Source organism: Phalangium opilio, unplaced genomic scaffold, assembly GCF_054372755.1.
Source record: "Phalangium opilio isolate 3A_F unplaced genomic scaffold, DU_Popi_V2 ptg000075l_1, whole genome shotgun sequence".
Lineage (NCBI taxonomy): Eukaryota > Metazoa > Arthropoda > Arachnida > Opiliones > Phalangiidae > Phalangium > Phalangium opilio.
The window spans coordinates 120,455-140,223 of record NW_028324184.1 but is presented as its reverse complement, the minus strand read 5'-3'; the positions used below and the strand labels follow the sequence as shown (position 1 = coordinate 140,223).

General features: G+C 37.1%; 1 protein-coding gene across 1 annotated transcript in view; it reads left to right on the top strand.

Annotated features, from left to right (window-relative positions):
• LOC149658559 (uncharacterized) overlaps positions 1-19,769 on the top strand; it is a 121,346-nt gene that overhangs the window by 18,997 nt on the left and 82,580 nt on the right. Inside the window, exon 2 of the mRNA XM_089844145.1 lies at positions 1,300-1,656. Within this exon, the coding sequence (XP_089700271.1) occupies positions 1,419-1,656 (238 nt within the window). The 5' untranslated portion in view covers positions 1,300-1,418. The remainder of the gene's footprint in view (positions 1-1,299; positions 1,657-19,769) is intronic.

Here is a 19,769-nt window from a genome sequence, read left to right as displayed (position 1 = left end):
ATACCAATAGCTTGTCCGTAAGTCATCTTGAATACGAATTTATAATAAGTGTTTATTTTTGAAACACTTTGAATTTTATTTAGTAACTAGCACAGGAGCTTTGTTAGTTTGCTTCTCCATGAGAAAATGTTTATGCTCAAATAAAACTGTGAATGGGAATTAATTAAACTTATCGTCTGGGAAAATTTTCTGCGTTTAAATATCTATGTTCTATACTCTATGGAGAAGCGATAGCCTCTCCCTGTCTCTCCTCTTCCACCAATAATGCTCTTTGGCTGGCTACAGACCGCATTCTCTCTTTCCAATCTATTGATTTTGGGTCCCTATACGGGCAAGATTGATGACACTCTAGTCCCGGAAGAATGCCTGCAGTCCTTCTAAACCTACCTTAGTTCCTGCTTTAGTCTTATTGCTACGTTAGTTTAACCGTATATCAGGCCTAAGTATTTTCTTTTTGAAATCTAAACTAAATTCTCTCGCATCAACAAAACGAAATTTTGATAGACTAAATTAATTGACAGATAAAACACTACCTTCAATTAGTGTCAAAAATATTTAATTCCAAGTTTCCAGGTGTTAAGGCGCTAATAGGACTTGAATTGGGCAATAATTGTGGTGCGCGATGAACCGAAACATTGAGTTTCACGCGAATATCGACACTTTGGGGATGGTTTAAATGGTCGTAACGTCCCCCCCCTTCACCGATCCAAATCATTGACCAAGGATTGACCTCGTACTTGACCCTTACACTAGCAGTCGAAGAGGAAATCGCGTGGAGAAATAAAAGGAAAATTTTCTCCGATGTCGATCGGTGGGGTGGGATAAGTTGGGCTTTGCCTCTAGAGATTTGCGGGAAAGGGCGGAATACAGGGGAAATGGCTAGCTTTTTCACCTCTCTTCGTAGCCTAGTCTAACTCCGTGGGAAACGCCTATAAACGTTGCGAATTATTTTTGATGACAACTTGAAAGTCGAAATTGAGCCTAAAATTTTTGTCGCGTGTCTGAAGTAATGTTGTAATTTTTTTTGTTCACTGCATTTTTAAACATTGGAAAATATCGTCTATATTTGAAAAGTTAATTTCTAGATAAGCCTTAAAATGAATGTGTTAATGAAGTATTTCTGATTCTAAAAGCTATGATAAAAAGTAGCAAACGCTAGAATAAAGTTATTTCCAAAAATTATGTTGAACAAGAGATCAAACGAGACCAAATGTTTGGCGTTCTTTATTTTTAATTTTTTCAGTTTAATATCAAGCTCACTTATTTATTTATTTATTTGTTTATTCATATTAATTTCAGACGTTGAATTAGCCAATGAACTGTTTGACGAGGAAACTTCGGAAAAAGAATTCGAAGCCCATCACGATGAAGTTAACGTTTTCTCCGTTAATGAGACTATCAAGAATGACAATGACGTCATGGAACGTCTTGGGGCGGCATCGGTGCCTGGAACATCTAAAGAAATTTATCGGAATGTTTTGGATTCTGGCGAAATTAATAATGCCAATTCCGTGGTGGTGGAAGATGAAGGAGGAGACAATATTTTCGAAGGCGTTCGACGTTCTTCACGAATCCTTCAAGAGTGTAACGCCTCCGCAGCGGCCGCCCGGAGACGCAAACGACGTCGACGTACGCGGACACCTGCTCCTCTAACGGGTAAGCCTCATTTTTCAATTAACCTTTCTTTAGTAGAGAAATAACGCAATCATTAATTTAATATTGTGTTTTGGAAATTTAAAGAGGGGGTGAAAAGGAAAATCTTTTCGAATTTTAATTATCAAGGATATTTGGATCATCTCCATTCCCTTATAATAATTATAAATTCACTCTCCCTTTAATTTAGAGTGTTGGTTTTTAAATTAAAATTAAATTTGGTAAATTTTTTTTTAAATGAGCCCCTAAAGGGGTACATTGTATCGTGGTCTAAATACAAGTATTATTATTGTTATCACCGCGGCCCATCATTTTCTTCAATCCCCTTTTTGACATTTTTACCCCTTGGGCATCACTTATAAACCTTCCTAGAATAATAGGGCCCCGATAAAACCGATTCCTTTTATTTTTTTATTAATGGAATCATCGCATGTCGCGCTCAACTTGATAAATGCTCCGTAAATTTTTCCCGCGTTTTTTTAAGAAGCGCGGGAAAAGACTTGTAAAGGCGCCGCGCGCTTCCTATGCAGCGAGAGAGAGAGAGAGAGAGAGAGAGTAAAGACAAGAGAGATTGTCTCAATATCCAAGATCCGCGTTGCATCTTTTCACCTGTTCGCCTCGGGAACGCATCTCATCTTTCTCTCTTTCTCGCGGCGCGCGCAAAAATAATGGGCATGAGGCCATGATTCAAGCGAGAAGGGGGCGCGATCTTTTTAGCGCGCTTTCTAGTCCCAAACTTTGTAACAAACCCTAAAAATGCGTGAACTTATAGGAGGAGGAATATCTTCCAATCTCATGATTTCTTGTTTTTTGAACATCAAATTAATCAATACTTTTTGCTTTACTTCGGTTATGGGATGGGGATGGATGAAGGAACGAGACAAAATTGAGAATCGGATCGGTTCGATTGAAAGTTTTATAAAATATAGTGTCCGATTTCACGCCGAGTTTTTATACTTTAATTCTAGCTGCAGGGGTTTCCAATATTTTTTCTTTCTCTTTGTTTGTTCTCAAAGATGCGTGGTAGAGTCTCTATTACATTGGGAACTTACCCGGAACCGAGATTAACTTTTTCAGTTTTAATAAAACATGCATTTCTTATAGGTATTGTTATCTTCAAAATTCAATGTTAATATACTGTTTACTCCATACGTATCCGTAATTACCGCGACTATATTCTCTAATAGAAACCCCATAATTAAGGAAGGCAAGCAGATATAGAAACGGGACGCGACGGTCTTAATTTCATCGCTAAGCCAATTTGCATGAGCTAAGCCTTTTATCTGCCCCCGCCCTACCCTGCCCTTCCAACCCCCAATCTGTACTCTCCCATGCCTCTTTTCCAAGAATTTGTTCCCATGCAGATCCAAAAGCTTCTATATGTATACTATCCCTTTTAAACGTTATCCTCTGCCCAAACTCTAACTCTATCCCTATCTCTCTCTCCCTCTCTCTCTCTCTCTCTCTCTCTCTCTCTCTCTCTCTCTCTCTCTCTCTCTCTCTCTCTCTCTCTCTCTCTCTCTCTCTCATAAAAAAGTGGCTCCTTCATTACCAATATAATGTCTCTGCCACAGTGGTGTGTGTGTGTGTATATACGCAATGAGGACCCTGATTTTTTAGTTTTTTTGCTCCTAGTCGAAAGCTGCTCTTTTTAACGTAGCTCCAACTCTCAGAATGAGCTAATCAGGAAAATGCAATTAGAAACTGCCGGGGTTCGTTTTTAGACATCACCGACCCCCGGCGGCCAATACTGTACTTGGGCCCCTGCTTTTGGTTTCTCATTGTTAGTTGGTAAATGGTTTGGGAAACTCAGGGGCCAATTTGGAATCTAGAGCCAAGAATCCTTGTTCTTCAAAGTCGTGAAGTTTTTCCTTGCCTCGCAATCGAGGATTCCTTAACCAGTTTGTCAAGGATCACTGGCTTAGTCTTTCTGTTAATTTTTTTATCTCGAATTCAAAGTAGTTTCTCCTAACGAAGGAGACATATACGAAGTCCAAGAGGGAGATTTGGAACGCTCCTTTTAGCTCGAAGGATTGATAAAAAAAATCTTGAGAAAGAGTTACCAATTTAGGATATATAGATGTCACGCAATAATTAACAAGGTAGCAGCCAATCCCAGCTTTTCCCTTTTATCTAACTAATGCCGCCTATACGCGAGTACTGTTCCTATACCATCACACCCCCTCCCCCTCCTCTTGAAAGTTATTTTTTTTTTTTTTTGGTCTGCCCTCCCGAATCTTTTCACTAATTTGTTGCTCTTGGGGAAATTTTTCCAAATTCTTCTTTCCCTTGCCTAGGTCTACAGTCTTTCAGTTATACACTTCGGGCCTTTTTGTACCCCCACTCATTGATATCGTCACTGATTTCTTGTACGGTAAATTGTTTTTTTTACGTCTAGAAGTGTTCGGTACATGCAAAGTTCTGTGAAACTGTTCGCATTATTCGTTACTTACCCCTAGTCTGAATCAATTTCGCATTTTATGGTTTCTACAGTATTTAGTTTTTCAAAATTCAGAATATAACAAATAATTTTAAAAACTGTTGATAATTGATTTTATGTAACATAGTTACGAGTTTCTTTTTAATATTTAGTGGTTATCAAATATTTAGATCAATGTTGAAATTCTGCAAATTTAATTCTGAGAAGCTTTCGACTTCATTAGTTAGTACCTTATAAATTTGCATACATATTATTATATATTATATTATATTATATAATATATAATCTACTCCTGGGAATTTCGTTTGTGAATATAATTCTTCATATACATATGACTTAACCATTTGCTTATAAAACGAAATAAAACCGGAGAAAAAGAAAATGAAGAAAAAAAACCCTTAAACTTAAATGGAGTTTCATATATGATACGATACGATTCCATCCATTAAACCTTAATGTCCCTCGTTTTTTACAGTGAAGCCCTGAGTATGTTATATATATATATATATATACTAGAAGGAAATATAGTTTTGATTCATAAGGTAGCGTTTTTATCTGTTCTAGGGCAGAATTCCTTAAGGTCCATATGATTCTCCCATTCCATATAATACAGCTAGCTCTCCCAACTGCATGAGTATCTGCTCTTCTATAGTGATGGGATAGAGTTTATGATTTCCCTACTTATAAAACTGTATATTTCCGAAGAAGAACCAGCAAGTACCACCGGGGTGCGTGGTACAGCGGAGAACTCGCTCGCCTATTGCCATTCAATTCTCAGGGCGAAATTTCAAGCCCCCCCAATGGCCCCCCGTGACTCCTCACTTTTAACTTTTCCATCTTTCTCCGGACTCCGGAGTATTCTTTGCTTAGCTCCTTCTCCATTGATCTCCTGCTATTTGCGGAGAAAATATATCCAGGGGAATAGAGAGCTATACAAATTTCAAAAAGATCCATTAATTAGTTAATTTTATAAAAAATAAAGTTGCTAAGGGTGGTTTTCATTTTCATAAAATTATTCAGTCAATTTGGCAAAAAAAAGGGTAATTTTCCCATAGGAATTTTAATATCTGTTACTTCAGGCAATTAATTTATAAACTTATCTCTTACTTTTTCTAGTCTTTGTCTGCAAAGACAGTTTTTATTAATACCATTTGGTTTAAAGTTGTCAACGTGGGTTTGTAGTGTTAGGAAGAACCTGCGATAAAGTACAAAGGTAAAATGGGATGTTCCATCAACTCTAGGGTTAATTGCCACTGGAAAGGTCAGGGTATTTCAAAATGGGTCAAATTTGAAAATAAATGGTGATTTATTTACTTGGTGGTCACTTGAACCTTTTCACTCTTAATTTTCTACTCCCTTTGCTATATTTTCCGTGGTCTATGGAAAGAGCAATGCTGGGGTAAAAATGCGGCGTACATGCATGGTGTTGCTTTGGTTTCAACCTCGCGGCTCCCCATCAAGGTTCGTTCGTTTCGCTTTAGTTTTGTGGGATAGATCCCTTGGAACTCTTATCTACACTCAGGCAGAACTCGGAACTGATTCCGCGGACGCTCTAGCGAGTAGTACCATGAGAGTAAAAATATTTATTCCCATTTTACAATGGATTTCCATATACTCTACTATATCCCCCCTGTATCCCCAAAGTTGCGCCAGAATCCCCTAAAGTGCGCTTTAAGAGTTAAGTTGGTTTTTATTCGCGCGCATAGGGGAATCCGATCAGAACTGCGTGATGATATTTCGAGTTTGGGGTATTTACTGAAATGGCTTTGCAAAATTAAACTTATATGTTGCTATAGTTTCCTGCTGTACAGCGTGTTTCTGGTAAGTTTGAATGCGTAAATTAAGGGGAATATCCCCCTTATGCTTATCAGAAACACCCTGTATTTGATAAATGCACTTGCATATTAGAATAATTATATATTTTAAATTTTGGTTTAGACGAAAAATTTCATTTTTAACAAGATTATGCCTAACAAGATTTTTAAAAAAGAAAACTTCTTATTTACTTAAAAAGTAAATACTTTAGCCGCAGCATTTACAGTTTAAAATGCGCTTTTTTCTTCTGATAACCTGAGCAGCAGGAAATGGAGCTGAAACATTTCAATATGGAACGGAAGCGAGATTCTGCATGTCGCGTTGCATCGCGTTGGGCTTGTCCCCAAATTAGAAAATATGGATTTGTAGAGAAAATTCCCATTAGGCTTAGCGAATAAGCTTTCGGTATAGGTACATTACTAGATCAAGTAAATACGTATGTATATAAATCCGAGGTAGCCGTGACCGAATAATAATTGATAAACGCCCGTCCGAATTTGGCCGGATCTGGCGAATCTTAATTTAGAATTTCTCTAATCTTAAATCTACCAGGGCCGAAATCGCGTTTAATTCGCTAATTTGGCGTATACCCCGTTTTCTAAACTTACACCCCCTCCCCCCTTGAACCCCTTTTCAAGGTGTACTCTAATGCGTGCTCCGCGAGTTCAATATTTTTAATCAACAAAATTCATAAAGATATTTTAATCAAATCCGCAATATTTCATTAAAAAAATATGAATATTTCTATAAGAGTAGTGTGAACTATACAGACAGACATGAGTCGAAGATGGCCGCTGCCTCCTACGACTTATAAGTTCATCTTTATATCTTTAGCAGAAAAAACCCTGAAATGATCAATTAGAATCTTTCGTAATTCAATCAATGATTGTCCACGCACCATCAACGAGGTCTGAATTCTTTAGCGTAAAAATGATCAAGCGTACGTTTATTTGATTATTTCTCAGATATACTTTTTACTAAAATTAAAAAATAATTGTTCGCGCGTTTCAGTGTCCCTTTAACCCTGTTCGGCGATTATGAAGGAAGCCTAGGACTAAATAATTATCATAAAGTTCCGGACGCTAGGAAGATTTAGAGATTTGGTAGGGAATAGCTTCTGCAGTCACAGTCCCGCGTTTTCCCGCCACAAATTCCCGGGTTTTAAGGCAATACTATACACTTCCACCCATGCCCCACACACACCCCTTTTAGCTGTAGTATACATCGCGACATAATTTCCAATCGGATTTAGTGTGCGGAACCTTAAATCTGCCAGCGACTTCCTTAATGAATGGCTAGCTTATTAGGTAAATTACAATCTGCCTCGGTATAACTTACTCGCCCCCGTAACTTAGTTTATATTGAAAATTTAACTTTGATTAGGTTACCTACGTATCCTCTCCCTCGAGATAAAATTCAATATCTTGTTTTTGAATAACTGCGTGTGTATGTATACAGTCGGTATTATTTTAAATATTGTATGGGATGAGTTACATACGACATACAGGGTGTTTCTGTTAAGTCGGAATTGTTCAGTGGGTCAAATTGAGTGGAAAACTATCAAAGAACGTGGGAGTCTTTTCCCTTACCCTGTATACCTTTGACGAATTAAAGAAATTGGTTTGGTTCTCTTCCACATCAATCCCCTTTTTATATTTGTAGATACATCCAGCCAATACCTTTTATAATTTGTACCGGAAAGATAAACTTTCCTATTGTTTGATTTAGTTTTTTATTTTCTTCTTCTCTCTTTCTCCATCTTCATCTTCGTCTCCGAGATGCTCTTGGTCTTCTTTTTTCTCTTCTCTCCTCCTTTGGATCGCGCTCGCGACTATGTCTTTTCTAGCTGCTATCCCAAGGCAGGCCTGGTTGGTATGTCTCCCTTTTTAATCTCCTCCGATATGAGGTAAAGCGAGCGAGTTGGGAGGAGGGATGAGAAAAAGTCAAAAGCTAATAAGTTAGTTCCAGTCTGGGGTCTTAAGGGATCGATTCCCTAGATGATCGGTTCACCCTGAACGCTAGCTCTACCATCTTCTAGGACTATACAGGAGCGTTTTTCTGTTGGTTTATTACCTGGAAATCCCTAAAGTTATCCAAGAAGATTCAGCCCCAAGTACTTGTAGTGTACAACGTAGCGTTTTTTGGCCAAATAATGTACCTCCACCCCCTACATCCTACTAAAGTTTATTTTTTATCCAAGGATTTCATGAGGGAAATCATGTCCCGTTGAACCCTCTTCCCCCCTTCTCCCCCCTTCCGTTGTAGGAACACAACCATCTTAGTTTTTAAGTCCCAAACGTATTGGACAAAAGATAATTCTTTTCAAACATTATACTAAAGCTATGGCGGCAACGTTGCTTTTGGTCCCCCCCCCCAGTAGAATTTAAGGAAAGGTTTTTCGCAATTTTAAAAGGTTTTTAATGAAGAAATTTTTACTAGAATATGGTTGTGTTGCGTTCAAAGAAATTTTGCTACTTGTATTTGTCGGTGTTCCGTTTATAATAATTCTAAAAAAATTGTTTATATGTTCAGGTATCACACCTTATCTTGTTTTTACAAAGGTAAAGCGAAAAAAAATATTTGTTTCAATCTATAATTACCCTAATTAACACAATTAGCGTAATTTCCTATTATAATTGCTGCGGTATAGCCAATGAAAAACAGTATTTAGTCTCCTAAAAATGCTAATGTTTCTAATTTGAATATATTTTCCCAGGCTATATATTTTTTTTTATTATTATTATTATTATTTCTTCAATGGGTAACGGAAACCTCTAATATAACCTTATACGAATTGTATTAAAATTAATTAAATATATGTCGGGTTCATTTACGTTTAATAAGCAAGTCCCGTGGCATGAGAAATCGCTTCGAGGTGTAAAAAAACGTTCAATTTAATTATTGATTATATATTAAAGGAAAGATAAATAATTTTTACCCCTTTTTAATTAGCCCCGAAGAAATTAGTTTTTAAGGTTAAAGATATTGAATATAAGCGTGTTAATAAGTAGTGTTAAAAAAAAAGTTTGTTTACTTCCGGTCACGTTAAGGTTTACGCGAGCTGAGCTGAGCTGCCAACCAATTTGACGAAAAAATAAGGATTAAATATAGGTTTAGTGTAAAAAGGGGTAACACGATATATCCAATTAAACCGAGATTAATTTTACTTATTTATTTTAAATTTTTTTTAATATAGTACGTGCCTGTCAAGGTTAGATTAGATATATCCGGAAGTATTACATCATATGGCGATTAAATTACTATTATTAAATGCCATGAGCGCATTAAGGACCTTTTTTTTAACCGATAAATTCGAATGGAAAACACCGGTTTATCAATGATAACTTTAGCAGCTTAAATACTATTTTATACAGTAGCAGATTTGAAATTATACAATCTTTTAAAAGACCCTTAAAGGAAACGCGTGAGACAGTTTTTTCACATCAGTTAATTAATTTTTTTCTACGAAATATTTTCAAGTGAATCACCGATTTTCGCAAAGGCTAAATCTCAAAATAGATCAACTTTATTTTCCCCAATTCCAACAGATATAGAATACCGTCGGAATAACGAGCTATCACCCACTTAATAAATTTCAATCGCGAATGCCTGGCAATGAAATTGCGCGAGATTGCAACTTGCAACAGCACCTACGCATTCCGATAAAAGGCGAAACGAAAGAGATCTAGAAAAGGGGGGAAGTTTTAAATCAATCAAGTTAAATTCGACGTCAACTAAATTAGAAATGGGAAGACTGTAGAGAGGGTAGATTAGGGGATGGGATGGGGGGGATTTTGGGGAGGACCAAACAATATCTCATTAATTTGTTTGAATGTGACGTCGATTTATATCGAGAAGAGTCTCCCTTCCTGCGGGTACCGCCAAGGCTTATTGCTTGGATGGACGCTCGCCTTTTCCCATAGAAATCTTTCCCTGTCAAAATATTCCATAGACACGCCATCATATAATATTTGCCTTTCAAATAATCCGCCGACCGAGGGGCGATACACTACCACTAGCTCCCGTCGTGATTTTTTTTTTCTCTCTCTCTCTGTCTTGAATGTCACAGAACATTTTCTACTCAAAATTTATTTCCAAACCCCTTAGTTTATGGCAGACTTATCAGAAACATCCTGTATATCTTTATATTTTTTTAATTCAAGATATCTGTTGAGCAGTAAGTAAGAAGTGTATGTCCCCTCGGAGCGATATTAAAGAGGTTCCCCTGCCCCTCTTTCCACCTACATGTATGGAATAACTGGCCGCGCTAAGTGTATTTGAATAGAGACCTATTATTCGCCAAATTCGTTCTACAACATTAATAACTCAAAATCCCGCTTACGTCAAGGGTCCTCTCTCTCTCCGCTAAAGATTCCCCGCGTATTATATAAACCATATTTATACGCTATTGGATGGACAAGACACACACACACACACACTATAGCCGCATGCGTTCAACCATTTTCCAAAATGACACTTTAAAGAGATATTTCGCCCAATCATTTCTATATACTGTCAGATCAAACGGAAATTTCAAATTTTATAATTAATAATCTTTAATTTTCATTACCCTTCATTTTTCGTCTTATTTAAAGAAATATATTTCAAATTTAATTAATTGCGCCTATCATATTCCAATTCCCACCATCTTGATCCTTTGCCTTCTGACAGTTAAACGTAAGGTAAATAAATTTCAAAATTTATTTTATGAACTTTGAATTTATCTGGCTTGGAAATATCAATGATTGAAACTCGCTTTGTACACTTTATACTGGTGGTTTCTTCTAAGTCTGAAGTAAATTAAAGGGTGCGTTTTGGGGTCAAAGAGCACGGGGTCTACGGAGATATGGGCTCCCAAATATTGATTGTCCCAACTAAAGCGTAGAAAAAGCTTCAATTGGGCGATTTCAACTTTTCTTCATCAGGGATATTGAACTTGACTTTGCGATTAAAATAATCGAAACAATTTGAAGTCGTCCATTGCGCAATTGAAAATAGTTTGCGCGTAATAAAGCTCTTATTTCTTATATAGTATCCGTATTTTCAAGTCCCTTTCGTTTCGTGTTTTTCTTTTCAATGACCATGCATGCATTTCTTAATAATATTATTTTAATCTTTTGACGAGAGCGATGTTTGCACTTCGGTGGTGGTTATTCTCATCACGCCATCCAGTATTCTATTTTTTTTCTTTTCTTTATTTTTAAAGATTATTATTATGTAAGAAAAGTTTACAGTTCCGCCTCCCATCGTGACACCCCATACGGCGACGGGGTGGCTTTACCCACTCATCTATCCATCGAGTGAGTGAGTGTAACCCCTGCAAGACTGGTTAGAGAGCCGCTATTGCTATAAAACTTCAATAAACAGGGGGGCACCCGCACCGGCCGGCCGCGGCCATAACCGGGGTGCCTCACGAATACAACAGTCACCTTTTTTCATATAAGAATCGAGACTTGATTTTTTTAACAGACGTTTTTAGGTTTTTGGAAAAATTATCATTCAAAGGGTTTTGATTTCAACCTTCATAGGCTGGCTGGCTGTACTTCAGAATAAGACGCTTTTTGTGTTTTGGTGTACCAGTGAGGGGGCAAGTTGGGAATGGTGTTTTGTATTTGTAGGGAGTAGAAGCGAGATTAACTAATTTACACATTATGCCATCATGTTTAACTTTTATTAGGGGGAAATGGCGCTAGTTATGTTAGCATATGAGCTGGCGATGCCGTCACGTGATTTCTGGAAGAGCTGAGAGTGGTCTCCTTGTTTGAAAGAGTATAGGGAACTGTAGAGTTAACATGGATCACATGTTCAACAGATTAGGGAAAAGTAGCGCTAGTTACGTTAGCAAAATGTTGTCTCAAAAATTCTTTAATTTTCAGTATTCCCAAATATATTATGGCTTGCTCCTGTGTTTTTATCATTTGTATACCTGTAATCTTGGGTGAGTGAGGAGTTAGGGAGAAATGTTTTTTCTTTCTTCATCTTTTAATAAATGTTCGAGGGTGCACCCCGGGGTCCCAGATCCGGATTCGGGACGTCCCACGGTTAGACCCCCGGTGGTGGTGCTCGGGGGTCGGATTGAGTTTCTACCTTTTCGAACTAGCTGCCGTTGATGCCCCGGTCATGCTCACGGAAACACGAACAATATGACTTCATTTTAAAACTCCAAATCATTTTTTTTCTTGTATGGAACAATTTTGCTTTCACGCTGGAAATATTATGTCATATTGAAGGGTAGATTTTTCTCTGAACTATTGTGGAGTTTGAAGTATGTGTGTGTAAATTGGGGTGGTTTTTTTTAAATGGATGTTTATACGAAGGAATTTGAATATGTTTAGTATTTTATGCTTCATTGAATTTGATATACGAACTTAAGAAGGTTTGGGTGTCTATTTAGGTTTTAAAATGAACATAAAACTATTAGGCATGTCCAGGTGAAAAAAATATTTATATCTTTCCTTAGGTTTAAAAATTATCTTAAGTATAGCGATTCAATTTCACTAGACCTTGGAAAAATTTTAAACGTAAAACCCACAAAAATTTGCATTTAAATAATAATACCACCTATAACCCTTTTTAAGCCACGTTTTTTTATACATATATATATCTCGGTTGAAATGGACATCCCACGACATAATTGCCTATGGTACTACCGTAATTCGTTACCTTAAAAATCTAATCCATGGTCTGATAAGAAGACCAAACCCGGATACAATCTACCTACGTGAAAAATTGGAATTCTTAACTTTCTATTTTTTTTTTAAGTTCCTGAGAATGCATGTTCTCCTATAATACGTAATTCCAAATAGATTAGTTTGGGAGAAAGATCGAGTGAGAAGAAGTGAATTCAACTTAAAAAGTCCGTAAGGGGTTTAAATGCGATGTCAATGAATAATGAGGTCTCCAAATATTCAAGGAGAAATTTATAAATAGACCTTTTCATTTAAATTGACGCCATATCTCAAATCTTGCCTTTCGTAATACTAAAAATATGACCATAGTTTACCTTGTAAGATTCTAATCGAAATTGTTAGTTGATCAGGCGCGTGAGATATATTACGTAATGAGAACTCGTGTTGCGTGCGCGCGTGGATTTTGTAATCGCGTGTCAACTACTATAGGTATTCTTTATATACTGTTTTTCAACTTAAGAACAGACCAGAGTTAGAAGGCTTCCATAGTATTTTGGTATTTTAAAGTGGGTACTGTTTAAATGTCACAGCTATACAGTATGCTACCCCCTTTGGGATGCGGTACGTTCTCTGTGTGGGAAGTCGATAAGATCGCGTTTTGACAAGCCAATTTGTCCGGGTAGTCCGCCAGGACACGAAGAGAGTATCGCCAGGGAGAGAGACCTGGACATTGACATAGATTATAACGTCGGACTTTTGGCTCGATTGAAGACTACCCGTGGAAAATATGACAGTGATTATGTCATCGAGGTCTAGGCCTAGTTGGGCTTTATTTTCGTGTAGTCTCTGTCTAGTGAAAGGATTAAATGGTAGACTATGTTTTTAATAGCCCTATGTCGTGAGAATGTTTAAGGTTATTCCTAACATTTGAAGAAATTAGAATATTAGTTAAGAGGAAGTGAAATTTTATGATTTTGAACAATATGGCACGTATCTTTCGCTCAGAACGTATTTACTTCGATTAATTAACTTCTGGTGTTAGTAACGATGTTTAAGGAATATTTTGAAATTAGATAGTAGTGGATTGAAGTGAAAGAAGTTGTGCTTTTAAATTCTATAAGTTAATCTACGAAAAATTAATTTATTTTTAAAAGTATTATCAGGTTAATTATAATTATGATTTTTATTTTTATTCTATGACTACATTTAATGAATCGAGTTTAGAAACAAACGCAAATTAACCCAAAACATAAATTATATTTGGCTCTATTTTTAATTTCGCATCAAGGACTCCTTTTGATGTTTTGCAAACATTTTCAAAATTTTTGCGTATCTACATCAAACGGAATAAAGTTACGTTTAATTTTTCTTACCCATTATTCTCAATTTTTCATTCATTTTGAAATTAGAAAAGAAAAAGGGTACGAAGCTTTTGAAGAGTGAATTTGTTGACGAAGTTTAACATCGTAAACAAAAAGGAAAAATCTGCATTTGAATAAATTAAAAATTATTTCGCCACAAAACATTTTACCCGCTCAAGCTATATCGGAGTAAACTTTAAAATTAACTAGTATAGTTTTTTCGAGTTTAAATAATTGAATGAAGACTCGAAGACTCTCTTTCTATAATTTTTTTCTTATGCAATTGAAAAGGAGCGATTTAAGGTAGTATCGCTATTAATAAATTACCAAACCCCAATTTTACCTTTCTTAGTTTTAAAAGCACTTTTTAATTTCCATCAATACCGCGCGCTCTTTCTTAACGATCACGTGACAAGCTCATTGGCGGCAGCAACGAGTAATAATGTTGAAACTTGCGAATACGTTTGTTGCAGGGTTGCCGCGAAAATGTGAATTGATCTTTAAAATATCTGGTATAGTTTTAAGACGAGGCTTAGCGGAGTTTTTGAAAGCAATTGTTCCTGACAAGTAAACAAAAACGTTTCATCTAGTTTCTTAGGCCTAATTCCAAAGAAATTATCAATCACTTTAGGCTTAGCGAAGTTTCCGCCCTTTCTCGAACTCGCATCTAAAAGTAATGATCGGATTGGTTGATTCGTCGAAAGCTAGTACGTCATTTAGCTCCTCCCAATCTGTTCCTCCACATTGTCAGAGGAAACTTATTATACACTCGCGCGGCCACTTCTTCGCAATTTGTTTGACCTCACTCGTCAGTCTTGTACCGTGGTGTATACCCTCGTATTTTTGCTCGTTAGGTCATTTGCATGCCCCGTGAGAGTAGCGCGGAACCAAGTATATATGTACGGGTGGAGGCGGCTTGATATTTCCTAGGCCTAATTCCCCAATGACTTCCGACATAGCGCGGCGGCGGCATACCTTTCGCTATTTTCCAAAAATTTTCATTTTTGTTTTGAGAACGAGAGAACGTCCTCCTCTCCTCTTCTCTCTTTTTTTAGAGTATCGTTTCCATGACAACGCTCGATTCTCCAAGGATAGTGGCTCGTTTATTTCCAACAGATATGTTTAATAAATAAATTCCCAGCGGAACGACGTCCTAGGGCCTCGGTCTCTTTCTCGCTAGCTAGCTCTTTCCGAGTATACGAAGGGCTTGGCTGTGCCTTACAGGGGCGGCGGACCTCTCCTCTTCATTTTCCAATGATCCCTGGATAATTCCACCTTCATTCCCCCTTTACCCCCTTCTCTTCTCTTCTTTAGTTTGACTCCTAAAGGGGTGGTAAAATTCGCGGCGCGGTTGAATTGAAAATTTAATTTAGAGGTTAAATTTTAAGTAGACCACCAAAATTGGTGACAAGTTTAAATCAACTCTAACTCTATCTATAGAGTTTCAGTTCAACTTATAATCAAATTAATGTCGAAAATCGTCATCAATTTTAATATTTCTTTAATTATAATTCTTTGCGTTCCGAAAAGGATGAAAAAAATGAACTAATATGACATTTTGACCTAAGTCCACCTTAAACAAGTTACGATTGAACTGTTTTAAGGATGACCCCTTAAGTTTAATTAAAATATCATCCGTCAAAGACTGCACTAGGCCTTTCCTATAATGGGAGTAGTAAAACTGTACCAGTTTAGAAAGAACAATAATAGCACTAGTTTACTATTTTGTGTTCCTTAAACTATGTAGTCTGGCAGTTCTGTTGCCAAGAGTTTTTGGTTACTTCGCTTTGGTGACGACTAAGGCCTAGGCTGCCAATGTTTTTACCTAACCTCAGGCTCATACGCGAAAATGCCCAGGTTTGTACCTTATTCTAATGTTAGGAAAGGATTTTAAAATATCCATGGTGGCACAACTAGTTAAATATCAACAACAGTTAAAAAACCGAATCCTAACTTTTAGGGTGGTCTGCTAGAGTATAAGGTACAATACGTTCAGTAATATTAATCGGTTGCATAGATAAGACGCACTGTACGGGTTCCATGTCTGGCAGACCTGCTATAGGAAGAGTACAAGTTTCCAATTTTTGTCGGAAAACGTGGGGGATGGAAATATGGCGGATAGATGGAAAGGCCTATTGTAACTCGAAAACAATGGCCATTTTGGCAATTTGTCATAGAAAATTGATTTCACGTATAGTTTGGCATTTTTAATTAACAATATCACTATGAATCGGAGGTAAGAAGTTATAATTTTTCAATTTGATCCTCCCTTTAAGTCGGGATATGCTGGGAAGTTTTCTTGCCCCCGAAGCATCATCGCTGCAGTTTTCTAAGAATTTCTCTCCTTTTAGCTTTACCGTTGTTTTTACTTTAGCGAGAGAGAGAGGGATACCTTTAGCTCCCTTTTCCATTTTTCCCTCCTGGTTTGGAAAAAGGTCTCCTTCTCTTTTCTCACAGAGATTCCTTAAGGAATTTCCTCATGGAAATGATCTTCTTATTAATGCATTTTTGATATATATACATTTCGAGATGCCCCAGCTCCCCCCCCCCTCTCTCGCTTCGGCCGTGCGACGCTCCTAGCAGCGGCATTCGCTATTTTTCAAATCCCTAAGGTTTAAATGAAAAGTTTTACTAGTTGCTAAAAGTTGTTTTAACGTCCTGAAGATGGTAAAGAACGTTTTGGCTCATGCAGTGCCAATGGGAGAAGGTTTTTGGAAAAAGGGCCGGCGGGGGGAAGTCAAAATGGAACCCGGGGGGAAGGGGAAGGGGTTGTGTTTTTAAAAACTCGAGTGGTTTTAGTTAAATGAGGGAATTTACTTGTTAAGCCTTGGTTTTGAGAGGAGAATGATTTTCTTGTTTGACAAGATTATTTGACTTTATAGCCCAGATTGAATATTAAACTTTGCCTTAACAAACATTTTGCTATAAGACAGTATGCTTTTTTCTAGAGTCTACATTAACAAATTTCAAATTATGCCCTCTCAAAATGTATCCGTAATAGTTTTAAATGAATGTGCCTAAAATAGTTTTTGGAAATTTTCGATACCGCGCTCAAATAATGTCACCATTTTGAACCATCTCATTCCCACGAGAAAGACGTGAACCTCAAAATATAAGAAATGTAAAAATATCTTCTTCCCACGGCATCATATACTAATTATTTATTAAATCGGAACTGACCAATGAAATTGGGTAATTCAGTTCGTGAGAAAACCGAAAGAAATTAATTAATTAATTAACGTGGTAAGACTTTACGTATTAACAAGGTGGGCCAGACCGTATTCGTTTAAATAATAATTATATTAGTCTCAATTTTTACTTTAGTTTTATTGAAAATTATTAATTATTTCAGAGCTAGACCTATATAGCATTAATAAAAAATTATTTTATTTTGGCGTTTTGAAAATAAATACTTTAATTATTTCTTTGAGTTTTAATCTCGAAATACAAAATTTAAATTTTAAAGTACTTTGCTTTTAGTTTAAGAGAAATTTGTCTGAAATGTTACCTTACTTTTAGTGAAGTTAATCTGAATCATCACAACCCTATAACGCGTAAGTTTGGGACTATAGTATCGGCATTGCCCATGAAATGAAATAGACTTCCAGGTCATCTATGTTCGAACAAATCCTAAATTATGAGAGAACTAACTAACAATAACCTAATTTTCTTTCAAAAGAGCCTTAGTACTTGGCGATCTTTTTTAACACGCTGAAGCAGACGCTATTTATTTATAGGACGCCTGCTCGTCGCAAATAACCTTTCGACCCATATTTACAGAGAATATCATAGGCTTATGTTGTAAGGTATATGTGTATGGAGGCATCTACCTGTATATGAGAATATACTGATTTTATAATGTTAGTAACAAACCTTCGTTTTCATCCCCCTAGATACCATATTTATGAAAACCGGAGAGGATAAAGGATAGGCTGGGAGAGGATTGGGTGAAGGAGGGACCAGGGGGGGGAGGGTATATAAAGTAACGTTAGGATAAAAGCATTAATGCGTCTCCCCGAGGCTATTATATTCCTACGCGTTGCGAAACAGGGCACATGCACCAGCACCATCGCATCGCACGCAGGTACAGATAGTATTCGCGATTGGGGAGTTATATTTTTCAGTAAAGCGTACAAGTATCTTATGTTTAGAAGTCAGATGTATTGAAGTAAAATATGAAATTACGACTGTTTCTAGTTCCGGGGGTTTGTAACAAAAGTGCGCCCATAGACGTCTTATTTTGAAAAGAAAGGTTTTTACTTCAACTTTAAGTCTTTTGTTCTTAAGCGATGGTGGCGCCCAGGACAGTAAAGGTGTAGGGGGATGAAGTATATACTGTTCCAGGGGTAAGGTAGTTCTTGTAAATGCGGGTCTACGACGCGTCTTTTCCCCTCTAAGCTACATTACCCGGAATTCTCCTCCGTGTTGCCGTCTTGGGAATATCTCTCTGCTGCTATTGCTATTGCTAGTGTGTGTGTAGGATATGTTGGGATGGTAAGAGGAGAGAAATATATATAGGCGGCAACGTCGGCCTGAGTCCGCAAGGCGACTCCGATCTCCGCGTTACACCCGTGGGATTGCAAGACGCAGGGACATGAATATTTGACGGGTTCTTAATCCGGATCCCAGTCGCTAGGCGGCTACGGCCTGCAATGGTATAACGTCACTAGAGAGAAATATACATACACCATGCTAGAACCAAGTAACTTTCCATCTTCATTTTTAAACTCTTTAAACTCTTTCTAATTTCTTCCAAGTAATTCTCAAGTATAATCGGGATTAGATAGAGAATTGTCAAGTTTGAAATCCACTTTATGCCCTTAACTATTATTTAAGTCTATGGAGAGTTCAATGTTTGAGTTACCTCCGCGCTGATTTAAAATAGACGCGATAATTTTAGTCGTACGAATATTGAATTACGTTATCTACATTTGATTCGAGTTGAAAGTGGTTATACTTACTATTTACACGAACTTTGGACGATAAAGGTTACATAACTATGGCTTAATGTTTAGTTTAATATGGTTTAAAATCCAAATTATTAATTAATTCTTATCTTAGGCACTTGGCGAAAGTTCAAAAGTTCATCGGACAATTTTAATTTTTCTGAATTTGAAATTAGTGATTAAGTTTTTTGAAAAAATTCAAATAAATATTACATTTTCTTACGTAATCTCGAGTTTAATCGTACTTATAACATTTTAGCATTGGATCCGAACCCCGAAATAGTCGAGTTAAGAGAGAGAGAGAAACACGGCTCGGATATGGAGCACGCTCTAGCGGTAGACCCCCTTGGGAATTTTCCCGAAAACTCGCTTGCTCGCTACGCGATGAAATAGCTTTATGCCATACGATATACAAGCAAAAAGGGGTTTTACGTTATACCTGTAGGCAGTTGTAGAATGTAGACGATATAGGTGCATGGTGTATGTATATGGGTGTTGCGTACCCCTTTTTGATATTGGCCAGGGACCATAACACCCTGCTGGCCACGTTCCGATGGAATGTATACTGTATAGCGACAGAGTGGAAGAGGACAGAAGTTATTACGACCCTTGGGGTGACTTTTTTTCCCCCTTTTTCCGTGGACTGTTTTTTAACCGGGGTAGTAGAGGTACACTAGGAAAATCGAATCAAGAAAATGAAAGATGCGATGGAAGTTGATACGCGTAGAAAAATGAAGAAATATTGTTAATGGAAAACGAACGTAGATATGCCAGAGAGAGAGAATTGACTATATCAATGAGTTTCAATGTTTAAGACTTATTTTCTCCTTGTCACGTGATTTCCCGCCTTTTTTTCCTAGCACGCGCTAAAGTATAATTACAAGCTTATAAATGAAACGGTTTCGCATTTGCGGGCAAAATGATC